Source organism: Erinaceus europaeus, chromosome 5 (genome assembly GCF_950295315.1).
Source record: "Erinaceus europaeus chromosome 5, mEriEur2.1, whole genome shotgun sequence".
Lineage (NCBI taxonomy): Eukaryota > Metazoa > Chordata > Mammalia > Eulipotyphla > Erinaceidae > Erinaceus > Erinaceus europaeus.
This window is the reverse complement of record NC_080166.1, coordinates 113,397,475-113,419,009: the sequence shown is the minus strand read 5'-3', so window position 1 is coordinate 113,419,009 and position 21,535 is coordinate 113,397,475. Positions and strand designations below refer to the sequence as shown.

The window sequence follows — 21,535 nt, the reverse complement described above, 5'->3', positions numbered from 1 at the left end:
ATGTAAAACTGAAACCTATTTCAACCTACAGATTTAGATGTCCCAACGATTCTGTAACCTCTATTGATTTTAATCTAATTCATTAGTAAGTATGAAGGAAACTTTAATGTAACACTGAATAGTAAAATATTTTTTATTTTTGCAATTTAAATAAATACTGCCTGTATTAGGAAGAATGTAATGTGTAAAGATATTTACTTTATATTAATTATAGATTTAATACAGTTTGAATCCTGAAGATTCCAGAAAAATACTAGTCATTTTCTTTTGAATGTGACAAAATTATTCTGAAATAAATCTTTAAAAATTAATGAATTCATCTCCTGAGTTAATATGATTGTGATGACATTTATCTAATTTAAGAACTAAAGCTGTGTTAATAGAGAACCAAAGAATTGATCCCTGTTAATTGAGAAAACCCTTCACATTATCTTTAATTCTCTAATACATGTATGCATAGATTTAAACAATTTTTGACCCCACTCAACAATAATATCTGTAAAACAAACTTTCCTTGACTTTTCATAAGAGATTTCACTCGTTTTTATGAGCCACTTTTGTTGATATCAGTCTAACTCATTACCCTGTGAAAAGGTCTCCTGATTCCCTGTCCTGATGAACAAAGAATTAGACAACAAAAAGAATTAAAACAAACAAACCCTTAGGTATATATTATAGAACAAACATGTTAATGTTTTTTAAATATTCATTTATTTACTTCCTTTTGTTGCCCTTGTTGTTTTATTCTTGTGGTTTTTATTGATGTTGTTATTGTTGGATAGGACAGAGAGAAATGGAGAGAGGAGGGGAAGACAGAGAAGGGGAGAGAAAGACAGACACCTGCAGACCTGCTTCACCTCTTGTGAAGCGACTCCCCTGCAGGTGGGGAGCCGGGCTCGAACAGGGATCACGCAGGTCCTTGTGCTTTGTGCCACATGCGCTTAACCCGCTCCGCTACCACCCAACTCCCACAGATGTTAATTTTAAAGAGATCCTAGAAATTTTTTTTCTGTTCTTGTTTTACAAATCATAAACTTAAATATAAAAAACTAATACAAGTAGCTAGTACTAAGTACCTAATTTATGCAAGAACTATAAATTATATATCCAACACTACTTTTAAAAGTTTTGCTTAGTTATTTCTTAGTTGTTTTTTTTTTTTTTTTTAATAAGGGCATAAGATAGAGCTAGAGGGTACAATGCCTATTCTTTTACTTAAGGAGTTCTATTCATTTTCCTTTATGCACCTTATGTGTTGTCAAGGGCCACTGAACCTCCTCCCTGACCCCTTCAGCACAATTTGTTTTTAAGTTAATAACTGTAATCATATCATTATACTTAGATTGGATCGATTGTTTACGGTCATCATTGGCATTGACAGTGTTTTATTACATAAATTATATTATATCAACCTTTGTGTAATATGGATAGGAGTTTAGCAGTTAAACACTGTTTTTCTCTTATTTATCTAAATTTGTGAAGTTAACTATATTTTCTTTTTACATATTTTCTAGTTCTGTTTTCCCAGATTGTAATATAATTATTAAAAATAAGCATACATATTCCTAACTGTAAAGGGACAAATAGGCTGTTAGCTAGGAATATTATTCTACTATTAAAGTTTTAAACTCTCAATCATTTGTTATGCTTTTTGCATTTCACTCTTCACAATTTTATGTTTCATATGTATGTAATTTTAAAATAATACCCCCTTTTGCCTCTAAGATTATTGTTGGGGCTCATTGCCAGCACTATGTATCCACCGTTCCTGGCATCCAATTTTTTCCTTTTTTAAAATTTTTTAAATTTTATTTGACAGGACAGAAGGGAGGAGGTTAGAAAGGGAGAGAAAAAGATAGACACCTGCAGACCTGCTTCACCACTTATGAAGCATTCTTACTACAGGTGGGGAGCAAGGGCTCAAACCTGGGTCCTTGTGCATAGTACTATATACGCTTGACTGGGTGTGCTACTGCCCAGCCCCCTAAAATAATATCTTTAAATAATCAAACATTTCAACTTGATATTTTAATGTTGTTATTAAGATACAAAAATAAATTCAAAAAACTATTATTACTAAAAGTAATTAAGAAGTAAAAGAATTTCTCCTACATGATTGGCTCCTACATGACCTTATAAAGGAGAGGTAAAGTTTATATGACTTATAAGTTCCTACAAGAAATCATTATAGAATCTGTTTTAAAGTCATGCATTTGGAAGCAATAGATGATATATAAATAAGGTTTTATTGTTGCCCACTGATTCAAATGACAGATGAATACAGGTTATAATAGGTTTGAATAAAATTATATTGTTATGCATATCCATTTAGCATATTGTTTGCTTCTTACAAATTTTATTTTCCTTATTATGTGAAAATGTTGCTAATAACACTGGGTTTCACTTGTGAAACTTTGTTTAAACTAGTGTCTTTCATTACAGAAACACCTGCTGCATTTCCAGATACTATAAAGGAAAAAGAAACTCCGACTCCTGGTGATGATATCCAGATAGAGAGTACCATTCCTCATACAGATTCAGGAATTGGAGAAGAACAAGTGGCTAACATCCTGAATGGGGCAGAGATAGAGGCTCATACTGGCCCTGATGCCATGAGTGAATTGTTATCCACCTTGTCATCTGAAGTGAAAAAGTCACAGGAAAGCTTAACAGAGAACCCCAGTGAAATGTTGAAGCCAGCTCCATCCATATCCAGCATCAGTCAAACCAAAGGCATCAATGTAAAGGAGATATTAAAGAGTCTTGTGGCTGCCCCAGTTGAAATCACAGAATGTGGCCCAGAACCTATCCCATACCCAGATCCAGCATTGAAGAGAGAAGCGCAAGCTATTCTTCCTATGCAGTTTCATTCCTTTGACAGGTAAGTGTTGAACTTTTTACTTTTTACATAGAGGAAAGATTAGCATCTAGTAAGTGAAAAATATTAGGAGAAACTTGAAAATTATTTTTATTAAATATGTGAATCCTTGCTACAAAGTGTATCTAAGTGACAAACCAACCTGGTTCATATCAATGAAGGGGCTTCAACATAATTTGGAAGACAGCATGTTTAATTGGTAGTAAGGAAACCCAAAGTCTGATTTTGTGATCCATAATAAAATGTCTGTAGTATGGCACACCTGCTTGAGCGCACACATTACAATGTCCAAGGGCTTGGGTTCAAGCCCCCAGTTCCCACCTGCTGGGGGGGGGGGAGCTTTGCTAATGATGAAGAAGTGCTACAGTTGTCTCCCTGTCTCTCGCCCTCTCTGATCACCCCCTTTTCTCTTGATTTCTGGTTGTTTCTTGCCAATAAATAAAATAAAGGTAATAAAAAATTTTAAGTACCTATAGTATCTTGAGGAATCATTTTATCTTTTTTAGACTTAATTATTTCCTGTGTAAAATAAGAGGGAGATAGGCAAAATCACTCCTACATCTAGTCTGGCTCTGAAATTGCATTAATATTGACAACTACAATAATTATTGAAGATTAAATTGTATACTTTAAGTAATAAAATGCAAGTTTGAGATTTAAATATGAAAAAACTATGTGTTCCTCTTTCTTTTGAAATTCCAGTATCAATGTGAATGGTATGTTTTGGGGCATGTGTTTGAATGAAAGTAGTTTTGAAAAGCATTTTATATTTCCATACAATTTGTAACATGGTCTACTTATCTATACTTATTTTAGCAGAGAGTTTCTAATTCTTTTAATTCTATTCCAATATGCATACATGAAAATGATAGTTCAAAGGAGCATAATAAAAGCTTTCAAAACAATAACAACAATTTTCTGTATATAATATATTCTATTTGAAAACATGGGAACATTAGAAAGATAAGGACCATCACTAAATCCAAACAAATACACCATAATATGGGGATGGATAAATATTCTAGTTAAGTTTACATGCTAAAACACAACTAAAAAATGTTTACCAGTGGGGGTAGTTAGCCTAATAGTTGCAAAGAGTCTGTATTGCCTGAGGCTATAAGGTTCCAGGTTCAATCCCCCAAAACACCATAAACCAAAGCTGAGTAGTGCTCTGGTTACAAAAAAAAAATAGTTTACCCTCTGAATTACATGATTACTTATATTTAAAACACTTCCTATAAAATTTTTATGTGTGAGATAATGTGGTAAGCTGTTGTCTTTTGTTTTTGAGAAAAAGATCAACTTAGAACATTAAATGTTCCTTTTTCTCATTAAATTTTTCTTAAACTGTCAGGAAAGATGGTTAGATGTAATCTCTAATGCATATTTATCTAACATAGCAGAACTTCTTTGTTCAAATTTAAGAAGACAATTCATTAGTGTTTAAGGATGGAGGTATGATAGTAAAGTCATTTTCAGTTAGGATAAATACTATTTTTCATACATAACATAATTTAAACTTGGCTTATAAACACTGAATCAATATCAGATATAAATTTCTTAGAAATGTAGATATAAATGATATTATTCATAATGTCAAATATAAAAATGAATAAGGTCAAATTTTATTCCATGAATTTGTAGAGTATTAAAGAGATAAAATATTTCTAGGTAATTGTTATTTATAATAAAAAGAGACTCTAAAATAAACGAAACAACTCTTATAAAAATATTCTTACTAATATCTCAACATATTCATATATTTAGTTAATTCATGCTCTGCATTCATCTTGTTTACTATGTATATTTATGGATACATTTAACTATTTGAATATAAATATCAATCATTGTGTTTATCTCTAAATCTATGTAAATAATGTTATGATTAATCTAGGGTCACAAAAATTCTGTGTTCATTTGACTAAGTTAAACTTTGTTAAAATACAAAATATTAAACAGCAAGTTACTGGGATTTCATGAGATAATCCAATGAAGTAAAGATATAGTATAATATTTTATTCTGATTATTGTTAGAATAATTTTTTCATAGAAACTTAGCTAAAAGATCACCTGTGTGTCAATTCTTAGCTACTCTGAATTTTTTATTTTGAGAATATTGCTTTCAAAAATAGAATTTTCCATTTGCCCCTGTTGCATTTATGCAAGATGGAATGGAAGTCAGGTCATTATTCTAAATTGCATAAGTAGAAATGAAATTGAAGCATCCAAAGTATATTTCAGTTCTTTTTAGGAAAAGAGTATCCAGTGTAGTTAATGTATGCAGTAGCTGAAGTACTATCAAATGTAAATGATGAGGTGATATTGATGAAAGGAGGGGATTGAGGTCTCAGGGGGCGCTGATGACGGATTGAACAGAAGCGGCCTTGCACTGCACGTAACTCAAGTCTGTCGTCTTCACTGCTCAAAGCCATAATGGGAGGTGGCAGTCTGAAATGAGTTGCCACGGCAAAGAGTATTATTTTTGAAATGCTTTCACACAAATCACTAGGCCCTACATACAACTTAGTTTCATGCTTTAATGTCATCAGGAGACACAAATTGGTGTGTCTAATTGTTTGCCACCTGCCAGCAAAATGAGCTGCCAGCCAGCCAGACGGGTTTGATTGTCTGTCAGCCATTCAATAGATTGAGAGTGACAACATCAAAAATTTAACTTCAAACTCTGGAGCTCTGAGCAGCTTTTCAGGGACATCATCCCCACAAGTACTTCTGGACAACTGCATTTTTCAATTATATTTCCAATATATATTGCTTCCATTTGCCTTATCTGTCTTAAGGTAGCATAATTACATTATGAAGTATATAAACATATTTCTGAAGCACTAAGGCCTGAAATCCAAATTATGACATGTCTTTTAACATCAGATTGTATTCTTTGAAGATAACATCTAAGATGACAGACTTTAGAAAGCTGAGTCCTGAATTCTATCAGATTCAAATACAGAATTATCTTGGGTTTTACTTACTCAGTAATGTATTTTTCATTTTTTTCTTTAGTTGAAAAAATAATGTATGAATCCTTTTCTTAATAATGAAATAAAAGTTGCTAGTAATATAGTAGAATCCTAATAAAAGTGATCTGGGATTTTACTTTTGGTAGCCAATAGTTTGCCAGTCCTTTTGCAAACATGCTTATCATTAAGATTGCAAGATTCTAAATAATTTCCTAAAATACCTGAAATTTGATTGTTGTTATTTTAAAATATACATATGTGTTTTCTCCCCACTTGGGATAGACTATGAACTTTGGTGCTTCAAAGCCTATAGCATTATTTTAGGCAAATTACAACATCAGGTTTTAAATCTTCATCAGATTCTGTTGTGAAGCCTTATATAAGTAGTTCTATCTACATACACGAAAAATATGTTTTATGCTTTTCTTTAACTTATTCCAAACATCATCTGTACATTTTTAAGTATGTGACTCCGATTACATTTACACTGAGTGACCCTGACAAATGTATATTTGTGAGTTATAAAGCTAGTGAATTCTACTAGAAGTGAGGGAACACTATACTCATATAAAAAAGCAAGTTATGTAAAATTAACTTTTCTAATGTTTTGTTTCATACAACAAAGAAATACTATGATTTTATTTCTGAAAGAACAATTTAATAACCCCCTTATATAATTCAAATCAAGTTGCAAAGTTTTCCAAAAATTCTATCGATCCCACTCGATAGACTTCTGTGTAGAATAATCGATCCCACTTGATAGACTTCTGTGTAGAATAATAGTTTTAAAATATTCTATATGAGTTATGATTTTTTAAAAATGTATTTATAAAATAAATACCAGGGGCCGAGTGGTAGTGAAGCTGGCTAAGTGCAAATGGCATAAAGCACAAGGACTGGTGTAAGGACCCCCTTTCAAGTCCCGGGCTCTCCACCTGCAGTGGGGGTTGCTTCACAAGCGGTGAAGCCGGGCTGCAGGTGTCTTTCTCCCTCTCTGTCTTCCCTTTCCCTCTTGATTTCTGACTGTCTCTATCTAATAAATAAATAAAGATAATAAATAATATTAATAATTTAATATCTGTATATATCAACAAGACCATAGGATACAAGGGGTACAATTCCGGCTACAAGGATTCCATACCCCATCCCCTCCCCTTTCCTATTCTTTATCCCTTTGGGAGCATGGCCCCTGGATCATTATGGGATGCAGAAGGTGGAAGGTGTCTTACTGTGTCTGATTTACTCTGTTTACTCATTTAGGCTTTAGTATGCATGTTAATAACCTATGTACTATGCTATATATAAATGTACTCTACTTACCCATTTAAGATATTCTATTTTTCTCTTTCTACTTATTTGAATGTAAATTCTGTGAGGGCAGAGATTTTGTATAGTGGCATAGCTATATCTCACATCTTGATGTTTCATGTCCTTCATGTTTAGCACATATTTGTTAAATGAATCAATAATCCAGAAGCCAAGTCTTTGCCTTTGAGATAGGATACATTTATGATGGTAGAATTTACACAGTCTGTATTGCATACCACTCAGAGTATTATAAACATATGATTCACTAAGCTATGCAGTTATTCAATAAATATTTATTTTGAAACAAATTAATTGAATAAGTTTCTCCTTATGCTATTTTGATGATCATAATCTTGACAGTCTTGGATTATATACAGGTTAATAGATTCTGTGTATTAAATAGCATCAATGTAATTATATAGTTTTTAATTTTAAAACAGTGGACTAGAAGTGTAAAATTTGTCTGGGAAGAATAATCTTTTTTATTGTCTTATTTGGGAGGCTAATGATTCACAGTACATTGTTGATACATGGTTACAGTTTCTCATCTTTCTATGATAGGTGTCTGCAAAACACTCTCACCCCAGCTTAGATTCAGCTCCATCATCATGCACTAGGACCCCAAAGCCCCTTCAGCCCCCAAAGTCTTCCTTCCCTAGAGTCCTTTGCCTTGAGAAATACTCCAAACCCAGTCCAAATTTACTCCAAAGACAGTTCAAGTGGGTTGTCTATTTCTGTCCTTGTTACTTCTTAAGACAGAAAAACGTAACTATAGTGTGTGTGCTGTAGAAAATTACAGTTATGTACAAATACTAAGGACAGACCTGCAAGACTACAATGTGGCACCATCAAGATGGTTCTCCTGGGTAGTGCATCCACTTTGCTATGTGCATGGCATCGATTTCAGCCCAGCTCCCACTGCACTGCAAGAAGTTTAGGTGTTATGATATTGTGCCATAACTCCTATGCCCTCCTGTATTTGTCTTTGCCTTGTCTTTACCATGGTGATGATGGCAAATTAAAAAAAAAAGAAGAAGAATGTGTTGATCATTTAAATTAGTGGCTTTTAATGATTTTGTATCTGTAATTTTGAAGTCTATAAATTATTTGTTCACCTAGAAAATTTATATACTCTAAAAGTTGTGTTTACTTTATGGTATTTATGCAGCATGACTGGGTACTTACAGTGGTACATAGACTTTCAGGTTAGCCTTTTAGTATATGTAGATAAGCAACCAAATGGGGGTAAAAATGAATTATTTTGTAAGAGATGAAAATTTTTACTTCCATATACATAGTTTCAGATACATACTATCATCACAAAAATAAGCAAATGCTATTAGCATTTTTAAGCATTTTAAAATTTCAAATTATTTGCAAAATAGATTGCTTAGAACATAAGTGATTTAAGGTGAGGGAATAGGTACTATTGAAGAGATGATGTGGACAAGAATATACTGTCCTTTGATTCTAGATAAAACTTTGGGTTATATTCAACACAGCAAATAGCACCTATTATAAATACTTAAGAGTTGAAGATTAAGAAAATATCTTATGAACCTTTGCCACATAATCATTCTAATCATTTGAACTTATCCATAGTGGAAACTAGAGCATGTAAAAGATAATAGAGGTGTATCCTTCCTGTTGCTTCCATTTTTTATGTTGTTATAATTTCCTAGTCTTTCATCTTCTTCCTCATATGACTAACTTTCCTGGTCAACTGTCATCATATCTATTCTCTTATATATTTGTTGCTATTACCACTATTCTCAAAAGTGTGATACCTGAAATTACATATAAGCCTTCATGTATGAGCTCCAACAATCACACAGTGTATTAGAATTCTTACTTATTTCAATGTGGCTACTGTTGGCTAATATAGATCCAGATTGCATCAGGATTCTGATAGTTAAAACAATACTATCTCAATTTGATCACTTAACATATTTCAGGCAGAGTGCTAAATGTATCATCATTATAGATATCAGGGAGTGAGAAAAGACCACAGCACCAAAGCTTCCATCAATATGGTGGAGAGAGTGATTGAGCATGCATGCACATGGCAAAGCAGCACACTATTTTTTTAATAGTTTTCAGGTGCAAGTTATTATGAAGCTCAGTTTAAAGGGTGAGGAGAGTAGAGCTTGGAGAGATTTTTTTTTCTTCTCCTCTTCCTCCTTCCTCCACACTGCTGGGAATTGTTGAAGGTATACTAATTCAGTATTTTCTAGCATTTAAATTAGTCTAGTTGTGTTTCTATCTTTTTGCATCCTGTCATACTATCAGACTGCTGAGTTTGCAGTCATTAAAGTATCTGGAAACTTTCACATCAATTGCCAACATCAGATGCTTTTAATTTTTAATAGATGGGCATTTTATGGTTTTTATTTTTACTTTTATGAGCCATCATTATAGGTTGTTGAGATTAGTTTTTCTTTTCCACATAATCAAAAATTCAAAATGACTTTATTTTTCATTGATTGTGTATTTGACAAGATGCTTATAATAGTTTTGTTTTGCCCCAGCGTTATCGCTGGGGCTCATTGCTCGCACTGTGAATTCACTATTCCTTGTAGCCATATATTCCATTATTTTATTGGCTAGGAAAGAGATAAATTGAGAGGAGAGGGAGAGAGAAGGATAGACAACTGCAGACCCACTTCACAGCTTGTGAAATGTCCTGGCTGCAGGTGTGGGGACGGGGACTTGAACCCTGTGTCTTGATTGGATCCTTGCATTTGGTATGGTGTGTGTTTAACCACTGTGCCACTGCCCAGCCCTCCTTATAATGGTTTTTCATAGAGTTTTTGTTTGAAGATAATCATGATTTGTCTTTTAAAAATAACTGGCAGGGAGTCAGGCGGTAGCGCAGCGGGTTAAATGCACATGGCGCAAAGCGCAAGGACCAGCTAAGGATCCCGGTTCAAGCCCCTGGCTCCCCACCTACAGGGGCATCCCTTCACAGGCGGTGAAGCAGGTCTGTAGGTGTCTATCTTTCTCTCCCTCTCTCTGTCTTCCCCTCCTCTCTCCATTTCTCTCTGTACTATCCAACAACAACGACAACAATAATAACTACAACAATAAAACAACTAGGGCAACAAAAGGGAATAAATAAATAAATATTTTTAAAAATATATTTAAAAAAATAAATAACTGGCAATAGTTTTACTACAATCTACAAATCCATATACAGTAATAGCAGTCCTCTGTGTCTCTGTCATATGATTAGAACTTTAATGGCAATACAGGGAAAAAAACTAGTTTTTCTAGAATTAGCTTTTTCCTTCAAAAGTCACTTTGTTGATGGAGGAGAGAAGTAATAGTTTACAGTACAGATGATGCAACATAGGTAAAATTTATCATCTCCCCGTAATAGGTGTTTACAAAAAACTCTGACCCCCAACTTAGGTCCCTTTCCATTTCAAATCATGAAATGATCATTTTATTTTCTTGCTTTATAACGTATATCTCAACGTTGTTTAGAAGAGAACTTTAACAATAAACACAGTTCATTTCCTCTTTTTTATTGCATTTATGTGGATCATTATAACTTGGATACCTCATCTCTTGAAGACAGAGTATTTTTTACTTTAGACAATAGTAACAATTTTTAACATGTGATATCTCATAATTGAGGATATTCCTTTATTATTATTATTTAAATTTTGATTTATAAAAAGGACAGTCCTTTTAAATGCAGTTTTATTTAATCCTACAAGTTATATGTGAAGCAAGCACTTGGTATTTCTCTTGCCACATTTACAAAGAAAAACTGAAATTTAACATCAGAGAATGAGATTTAGTTATCAACGTTTGGTTTTTTCCTTTATGTCCATATTCTTTCCATATTGTGATGTGCCTTCTTATTGGTATAAATGGGGGGGCTAGATGCCATCTTAAGAAAGGTTTGCAAAAGAAAAAGAAGAAAAAAAAGGTTTGCGAACTTCAAATTCTACATAACTGCTTGAGAAGTAAATGATAATAGTGAACAAAGTACAGTGGACCTTACTATCTGTGTTCTCTTCATTGATGAAATTGGACGCACATGTAGAGAAAACCAGGGAGAAGAAAGAAAAGTTGATATTGCAGTGCACCCACCATTGCAGAATTAGAATTTGCTTTATATTTTGTGCTGGATATTTTACTTTCATTTCTTCTTTGCAGGAGTGTTGTAGTGCCTGTTAAGAAGCCACCTCCAGGTAGTTTAGCTGTAACAACTGTGGGGGCCACTGCTGCCGGAAGTGGACTGCCAACAGGCAGTACTTCTAATATATTTGCTGCTACTGGAGCTACACCAAAAAGTATGATTAATACAACAGGTATTGTCCTTCTATATTTTTGTGATACCTCATCTTTTCCTTTCTGTTTTCTATATCTTCATATTCTGCATGTTTGCGCTTCAAAATAAAAAAGTGCTTTGATCATTTAAATGTTAAGAAGGTTTTGCTTTATATTGCTACTTTTCATAATTTACCAGTAGTTCTTGGGCTTATTTTTTAGTACTCATTCTAAAGAACACAGTTGGTTTTTGTTGTGAGTTTTCTCAAAACCCTGTCATTTAATTATGGAGTGAAATCATATTTAGAATGAAAAGCATTTGGGGTACAAAACCAAGAGATAATTTTAATAGTGTCAAGATTATCAAGGTATATTAAGTATTCTAGTGGCAGGTAGTAGATTTAGTAACAATTACTGACTGAATCCTAATATTCTCTCAGGAAGGCAGAGCTGTCCTAAGAACATTGGTGCTGTGCAAGAGCCTCAACTGAATAAAAATCACACTTTGGAAAAAGAACCTTGTTTAACATTGTGTTAATTTATATTGTTAGATTACAGTTTTGTCTTATTGTCCGACATTTCTGACATTGTTCAAAAATTTTAGCAAAAGAAAGTTCCAAATCATGACAAATTTTCAAAGACTTCCTAAAATAAGCTAAAAGCTTTTGTATATTTCCAGTAATTTTCCTGTTGATGATCAACTATATAAATCCTTACCCAAATCTTTGTGATTCCATTTTAGGTATTTGTACAACGCCAGATGATCCCTGACTATAGTAGCCTTCTCTTCAAACTGTATAGCACTGAACTTTACCATCTGTTATCATTACCTAGGTCCTTCCCATTTTAATTGATTTCATAAACTATTCTTTGTGTTTTCTGTACCTATCTTGTTTATCATACCACTTGATTCTGAGGTATTATGAACAACACACTTATGAGGTTGTAGTAAGTAGAATATGCTCTATTAAGCATATATATGTATATATTAGCAAGTAAACATTATAAATGACATTTTGTTAAAAAATTACATCTTTGATTTATCTATATTATAAATATGTCTTTAATTTCCAATGGTTTGTATGAACTTTTCTATTCATTTACGGTGTAGGCTTTTTATATTCATTCAGTTTTCCAGAGGCAAATGCTAGAAGAAGAAGAAGTTTTCCAGAAGTAGAATTAAGTATGTTTTTTTCTTTTAGAAAAAATACAAACCAATAAGCAAATTAAGGTTTTTAAAATAAGCCAGCACAGTAGAAAAGAATCTATATTTGGTGTTTGTAGAACAAGTCCTTATTTTTAAAAGATAGATAAATTAAAAAATTAAATAGCCTCTTATCATTATATAAAATTTATTTTAAAAAATTATATAATATAAACTAATAAATATAGAAAGTACTACACTAAGACATCTAGTGATAGTATAAAGTATATATTATAAGAAGTAAGAAAGTATATATAATAAACCTCTATGTTAGGTATTTCAGAACTACAGGCACACAAATACATTATAAATCAATATCTGAACTGAGTTTACTGTCTAATTTTTAGGCTGACACTCAACTGCTATGTTAGTGTTATAATTGAATACCTAGTAAATAAGTTAGTTTTATGAGAATTAGGATAAGATAGTATTTAGGAACACTAGATGTCCCTCAAGTCCACAGCTTATTTATATACATATATGATATTGGGGGGGTGCTGTAAAACAGCATATTTGATGATATTTTTAAGTCAAGTTCATGTATTCTCATTACAAGACTTCTTAAACAGTTGTTTCATCAAAATAAGCATTTGATGCTGCAGTGGCTTAGTTTGCTGTAAATGATATCTTGTAATGAAAGCTAAAAGTGTAACACCACAGTAATAAAAACACAACCTTTACATCTAAACTTGCATTGTTTTATCTGCCTCATTTTCCCTGTTACCTTCATTCGTTGATGTCTTTTTGTTTATATTCCATCTGTAATATGTAGTTTGTTAGATTAACATTAGTAAATCAACTGGATTTTAATGCAACAGCTGTTATTTATAATTAAAAGGAGTGCCAAATGATTGTTAGTACTTGATTTTTGTTTATAGATTGAATTGATTAATTCTTTCAAACATGATAGTAATGAAGTGATTTTGTGAAATCAGTATTTAAGACTAAATAATTGTTATTTTGGCAACAGGTGCCGTGGATTCAGGGTCCTCCTCATCTTCCTCCTCTTCTAGTTTTGTGAATGGTGCTACCAGCAAAAACCTTCCAGCTGTCCAAACTGTTGCCCCAATGCCTGAAGATTCTGCTGAAAACATGAGGTTTGCATAACTATTTTAAACTCATTTTCCTCCCTCTCCTACTTTAACATAATGAAGCAGAAAGAGGAGGGTAGCTTCACAAGTGGTGGAGGGGTGCTGCAGTTGTTTCTCCTTTCGGCCTCTCTCTCATCCCCATCTCTCCCTTTCATCCTCAAAAAATCAAATTACCAGCAGGAAGGGTAAGTTCATGTAAGCACCTGGCCCCAGCAATAACCCTGATGGAAATATATATATATATATATATATGGAAAAGCTGATCCTTTCAGTCCCTCAGCAATGTATTATACACATGTGAGGTCCTGGATTCATTCTGCAGCATGATGTTAAAATAATAAATAAAACACAAACTTACAAAATTGGTGAAATAACATGATATATAATTGGAACTTAAATATAATCATCTTTTCTATCATGATTTATAGATTCAAGTGATTTGTAGTGGTGTATCAAAGAACATTCATAGAGATAGGATTATATTTTTAAATTAAAATTGTACATACACAATGAAAACTCAGTGAAAGAATGAACACACTCATATACTATAACCCAAGTCAAGAAATAGAATGTGGATGCCGGGTGGGGGCACAGCTTGTTAAACACACTTATCACCACAAGCAAGGATCAGGGTTGGAGCCCTCACTCCCTGTCTACAGGGGGACAGATTCATTAGCTGTAAAGCTGGTCTGCAGGTAGATATCTTTCTCCCTTTCTACCTCCCTCCTCTCTCTATTTCTTTCTGTTCTGTCAAATAAAATAGAAAGAAAAAAGAAAAGAAAGAGTGTTGTAAGTACCACAGAGCCCACACACTGGGCTCCTTTGTATTTATGTAGTGGTTCTTGTTTCTTTTCAAATTCAGTACACGAAATTTCTTATTTATTAATGTATTTTGTATTAGATTGAGTTACCAATATGTATTCTATTTTTTGTTCAACATCATTTTTTATATTCAACCATATACCAATTTATTTGTATATTCTTTGGTGTGTCTGTACAATAATTGTTTATCTATTTTATTGCTGTATTTGGGGGGATTTTTCTAGTTTGAAGCTTTTACAAATAATACTGCTTTTTAGATAATACTATTATGTTACCTTACTCGTGGGTGCGTTGTACATTTGTATATATATGTTAGATAAATGACTTGGAGTGGAATCACTGACTTATAAATTTAATATTTTGCTCTATATATTTTTCTCCCCTCTGGATAGTTTTCAAATTGACTTTATCAAGACCCATTCGTTTACATGTCAACATTAAATAGTAAAAAACATTTAGAGTGCACATTTTAATGAGTTTTAACCAGGTCTACCCATGACACTACCACTATAGTCAAGATACTAGCACTTATTTACTTCCTTAGATTTTCCTCTCCCATTTGAAATCCACACCTTGACATCTCTGCCCTAGGCAACTTGTATTTGTTTTTCTTAACATTGTAGTTTAGACATGTGTGCTGTTTTCCATTCCGTTCAGGACATTTTGTCAATTAGTGGTCCATTTCTTTTTATTCTTAAGAATTATTTCATGATTTCACTACCCGACAATTTGTTTTTCTACCCAACTTGTTGATAGACATCTGGATTTTTGTTTCTACTTTTGGGACTTTGCAGATAAAGATACTTTGAACATTTAAGTGTAAGTTTTGCCATGGGTATATATTTTTAGGAGCATAGCCAAAAGTGAAATCGCTGCTTGAATAGTAATTATATAGTTATCTTTTTAGGAAACTGCTGAATTGATTTTTGTATCTTGTAATAACATTCTTATCACCAGTGTATAAAAGAAAATATTACATTAATTTGTGTTCTTGTCAACAGTTGGCATTATCAATCCATTCAATTTAGTATTTTAATAATGACTGAGAAATCAAACCTCTTTTGGCTTTATTTTCCTAATGAATAATGATATTTTAAATGTACTTATGGAACACTGAAACATACCATTTAATTTTTTTTCTTTATTGAAATGTAGGGTTTTCCTATGACTTCTAAATTTGTACCTTTTTTAAAAATATATGCTGACGTTTTCTATTCTGTGGCTATTATTTTTGTTTTCTTAATAGTATTAAAGGAGAAATTTTTCATTTTTATAGTCTGTTACTTTAAAAATGTCTTTTTATGATTCCTGCCTATTTATCCTATAGTATATATTTTGTATTATGATTATGTTGGGGATGTAATACTTTACATAACAGTTGTTGACATATAATTATAGTCTCTTATCTCCACATGTTAGGTGTCTGCATACCACTCTCACCACCAACCCAAGTACCTCTTCACCAGCCTATGCAGGTCTGATACCTGCAGGCCTCCAAGTCCCACTTCTCCCACTAACCCATAGTCCTTTGCTTTGCAGTCGTACACCCTACCCAGTCCGAACTTCTTCCTGTTTGGCCTTGCTTCTTAAATACTACCTTTAAACAGTATCTTTAACCTTTTCAAAGTCATGAAAATCTTTTTGTATATTTTCTGCTAAAAGTTTCATAGCTTTTAAAATTATATTATTAGTTCATTTTGATTTAATTTTTACTTGCATGGCAACTATTTATGATTATTTTTTCCTGTGTGCATATCAGGGTTTTGGCATCACAGATTTGCCTAGCACATTGGTTTAAAATCAGTTAACTTGGGTGGTAACACAGTGGGTTAAATGCAGGTGGCACAAAACGCAAAGACCAGCGAAAGGATCCCAGTTCGAGCCCCCGGCTCCCCACCTGTTGGCGAGTCACTTCACAGGCGGTAAAGCAGGCTTACAGGAATCTTATCTTTCTTTCCCCCTCTGTTTTCCCCTGATCTCTCCATTTCTCTCTGTCCTATCTAACAATGATGACATCAATCACTACAACAGTAAAACAGCAAGGGCAACAAAAAGGGAATAAATAAATAAAATAAATATTTAAAAAATCAATTAACTTTATGTGGATTTACATCTTGATTTCACTATACTCTGTGATCTGAATAAAGATCCTTATATTAATACCTTAGTGAGGTCATTACTGTAACTTTATAGATAGTAGTAAGCCTTGAAATCAGATAATATAAGATATTCAACATTTTTTAACAATTAATTTTTACTTTTCTAGGTTTTCATATGAATTTTAAATAGTATTAATATAAATTGTTGATTTGCCAGTCTCTAAAAATAAAATTCAGTCTTGGGGCTGTGTTGAATCTCTAATTAGATTTGGTGTGATTATATCTTTAAAATGTTGAATTTTCTAAAAGGACTGGTATAAGAATCCCAGTTCAAGCCCCCGGCTCCCCACCTGCAGGGGAGTCACTTCACCTGCGGTGAAGCAGGTCTGCAGGTGTTTATCGTTCTCTCCCCCTCTCTGTCTTCCCCTCCTCTCTCCATTTCCTTCTGTCCTAGCTAACAGCAACAACATCAATAACAACAACAATAAAAATAAAACAAGAACAACAAGAGGGAAAATAAATAAATATTAAAAAAGTGTTGAGTTTTCCAGCTTGTGAACGTGGCCTGTAATCCCATTCATTGCTCTTCAATTTCTGTTAGTGACTTTTTACTTTCATTGCAAATCATATTTATTCTTTTATTAGTATTTTTTCATGTTTGTTGATACTATTAATTAAAATTTTACTTTAGATGTCCAGTTTTTTAGTTAGAATCTAAGTAATTACTTAAAATTATGGAAATCAGAAATTAATTCATGTTTAGAAAAGCTTATGATTTCCCGATATAAATCATACTTTAACCAAGATAAGAAGGAAAAATAAAGATCTTACGTGTATGTTGGTAAATTATGGAAAGACTGTTGGTTTTTTTACATTGGCTTTATATCCTGAACTCTTGCTTTATCAACTTAATTTTAGTAGCCTTTGGTAGAAAATGTCAATCTTAACTCAGTTAATGTGTAATTGGATTTTTATTTAGTGCTGTAGGAGACAGGGGAGACAACACAGCATGGGAACTTTGGTGTTGTGGTTCTGCCTTACTCACATGTGGTGTCAGGGCTTGAACCCAGGCCGCAAGCATAAAAACCCCAGTGATAACCCTTGTGGAAGAACAGAAAAAAAATTAATTAAATATATGTGTATAAATGTATATATCAGAGTGGTTTGTAAATTTTTTTTTTAAAAGTCGTTTTATTCAGTGTAGCTATCACAAGAGCTAATGTTATTGACTATTCATGTTATGTTAAGTACATATCTGTGAACTTTTTTAAAAATGTAATTTACTTACTTTTAATGAAAAGAGACATGAAGAAAACGATACACATAAAGAGCACTGCTCATCTCTACCTTATGGTGGTGCTGCGGATTGAACCTGAGACTTTAGAGCCTCAGGCATGAAAGTCTTTTGCATAACCATTATGCTATTTCCCCAGCCAGGTCTGTTAATTTTTAATTGTTAAATCTCATTTCATCCTCACTTGGTAGGTTCTGTGATCTTTTTTTTTTTTTTTTTTTTTACAGTATTTGACATATTACCCCAGCCTTGCTTATGTAACATGACGGATTTCTAGTCCAGTCCAGATAGTTCTATTCCAAAAGCACTTCCAAGAGAGATAGTTGTTACTGATTTACTTTCCGGAGCATACTTTCTCTAGCCATATCTTTTATATTTGCTACTTGACATATTTTCAAGAATGTCAAATAATATTTACTAGTGAGAAATATAAATTATAATAATGCAGATATAAATTATAACAATGCAGGGATTAGTGAGTAAAATAAATGAAATTATAAAATGAGAAAATGCCTATTTCTAGAAAGTAATCCAAATCCAACTCCATTATACTGAATTCCAGACATTCTATTGTAAATCCAGCTTTTCAGCAGCTTTCCAGCAAACTTGAGAACTAGATACAATTATTTTGGTTTCTGTTTTAAATTATTTATTTACTTATTTGTTATTGGGTAGAGACAGTAAAATTGAGAAGGGAGAGGAAGATAGAGAGGGAAGGAAATAGACACTTGCAGCCTTACTTCACCACTCCTGAAGCTTTCCCCCTGCAGGTGGGGACCAGGGACTTGAACCCTGGTCCTTGTGCACTATAGTATGTACACTTAGCCAGATGCAACACTGCCTGGCCCTCAAGATACAATTCTTTGTATCTGACATAATGATCTTTGTAGGGGCGCTGCGATAGACAGTGAAGACTTAAAGAAACATTTCTTTTTGAATTTTTTAGTTCCATTACCCTTGCATGTTACACCTTCTCCCCCAAACCCCACCTCCCCACCTCCACAACACAATCATTCTAGTTTAGCAGCAGTCTTTAGGCTAGACTTATGACTGATGTGAATCTCATTCGGGTATCCCTTTTATATAAAGCTGTTGATTCATTGGTTAGCACTGAACTTGCAATTTTTTAAGATTTTAATTTCAGAAGTAAAATTTATTTGTCTTTTATGTGGAATTATATTTACAAGTTTTTATGTCTTAATTTCAACAGCATCACTGCAAAACTTGAAAGAGCTTTAGAAAAAGTTGCTCCTCTTCTTCGTGAAATTTTTGTAGACTTTGCCCCATTCCTATCTCGAACTCTTCTGGGCAGTCATGGACAAGAGCTATTGATAGAAGGTATGATTTTTCTCTACATAACCTCATTATTGCACTCTACTATAATATGTCTACTAAGCATGGCATAATCTATGCTTACAGAGAAATATCTATTGTAAAAAAATGTAAGGACATTGATTTCAAAAGATGAGATATTTATATATAACTTTTCTTAAATCATTAAAACAAACAAACAAAAAGTGTGTTACCATTCAGTGCTGAAAGCAGAAGGAAGAACTTCACAGAAAGTGTTGGGAGAATCTAACACGAACATTCCTATCAGAGCGCCTGTATTTAAGATGGGGCGTCTACTTCATTGTGACTCTAAGAACACTGGTTTTTCTAACTGGCTTTTTCTTTTTTCTTCCCATAACATTTTTGACACTTTAAGTCAGTCCTTAACTAAGAAGAAATATGTAATTGTTTTCAATATTACTTTATGCAAGTCATGGGAATAATAGTTTACAGTATAGTTGTTGACACATGGGTACAATTTCGCATCTCCCTATGGTAGATATCTACATAGCACTGTCACCTTCAACTTGAGTCTGTTTCTATCATCATGCTTCAGGACTCCCAAGCCCCCTTGACCATTTCCTTTCCCCTTCTTCCCCAGAAGCCTTTGTTTTGGTGCAATAATAATTTAACTGTTAAAATTAAGTTGAACTCATGAAGCTGCTGTCTGCTATTCAACAGCAACATAATGGAATGAGGAGTAAAGAAAATAAATTAACTTTTGCAAAGATTTAGTTTATGTCATTTTAATAAACTTCTCCTACTCTTCCTCCCTCTTCTTCACCCCGTCTCCCCTCTTTTTTCCACCAGGGCTATTGCTAGGACTCTGTGCCTGCATAGCTCCACCGTTTCTGAGGTTTTTTTGTTTGTTCATTTTGTTCTTTTCCCCGCCTCCCTTTCTCTTCCCTTCTTTCTGGTAGAGTAAGAGAGAGGAGATACATGTAGCACCACTCCATCATTCTAGAAGCTTCCTTCTTGCATGTTGGAACTGAGACCTTGAACCTTACTCCTCATGCATGGTAACATGCATTCTACTGGGTGAGCCACTGCCTGACGTGCAATTCAATCCTTATAAATTCTAGACATACTTATGAGTGATCTAATACAGGCATCTTCACTCCATAATTAATTCATTGAGCCACAGAGTCAGTTATTCAAAACTTACTAATTTTCCATCAAATGATTTTTTTCTCCTATTGTGTTGTTAACGTCAGTACTTATGTTAACCTTTGAAGTTAAAAAATGTGAGCCATTTAAAGTTTCGCTCCCTTCAATGTTTATAATTACTTATAAGAATAATTTCTGAAATTATTAGTAACTTGGAAGCTTATTTCTCTAAATATTATGTCAAGCCACATTTAAAAACTTTGCCAATGCAGTATAAGTATTACACAACCTGAATAGGCCTATAACAAGTGCAGTAATTAAATTAGTAATTATTAAGTCGCTCAATAATGGAAAGCTATATCTGTATGACTTTCCAGTGAATTATACCGAACTATCAAAAAGAGCTAACATTTTTCCAACTCAGTTTCTACCAAATTCTCAAAGGAGGGTGGAACAACCCCAAACTTACTCTTGGATGCCAAATTCATTCTGATTCTTATAGCAAGGAAAAGTAATTTATAAAAAAGAGAAAACTATAGGAGAATATCTGTGTTGAACATGAATATATAGTCTTTAACAAATTCTGAATAAATTGAATCCAGTAACACATTAAACTAGTAATCCATTGGGAATAAGTCAAATTCATCTCAGGAACACTTCAACATCTACAAATCAGTCACTGTATTACAACACATCAGCAAAAAGAAAAGATACAAATCACATAGTCTTATCAAAAGATGCTTTAAAAGAATTCTGTGAGATTAAACATTCATTTATGATACAAGCCCTCAATATACTGGGAATAGAAGTAACAGTCCTCACATCAGAAAGACCATATAACCCATGACTAGTATAATACTGAATGGTGAGTAATAGTCGTTTCTCCCTGAGATTTGGAATAAGACAAGGATGTCCACTCTTAATAGTGATGTTTAGCATCATGTTGGAATTCCTCATCAGAGAAAGTAGGCACTCTCCTTCTCTTTTACCTCTAATTAAAAAAAAAATGACATGTAGGAACATAACAAAAATGGTCTTCTTGCAGGCACTAAGCTCTATTAATAACTCTGGTGGCAAAAATAACTAGCTAACTAACTAACTTGCTAAGTAAGTAAATAAATAAATAGAAAAAAATCCACCTAAA

At 33.1% G+C, this 21,535-nt stretch overlaps 1 protein-coding gene across 6 annotated transcripts in view; it reads left to right on the top strand.

The window, feature by feature from the left end:
• NBEA (neurobeachin) overlaps positions 1–21,535 on the top strand; it is a 546,841-nt gene that overhangs the window by 187,368 nt on the left and 337,938 nt on the right. For 5 of the 6 annotated variants that reach the window (XM_060191622.1, XM_060191624.1, XM_060191625.1 and 2 more), the window contains 4 exons: positions 2,443–2,881; positions 11,329–11,483; positions 13,617–13,743; positions 19,163–19,290. In XM_060191622.1, the coding sequence (XP_060047605.1) occupies positions 2,443–2,881; positions 11,329–11,483; positions 13,617–13,743; positions 19,163–19,290 (849 nt within the window). The remainder of the gene's footprint in view (positions 1–2,442; positions 2,882–11,328; positions 11,484–13,616; positions 13,744–19,162; positions 19,291–21,535) is intronic. The other variant, XM_060191623.1, reaches the window with a different exon arrangement.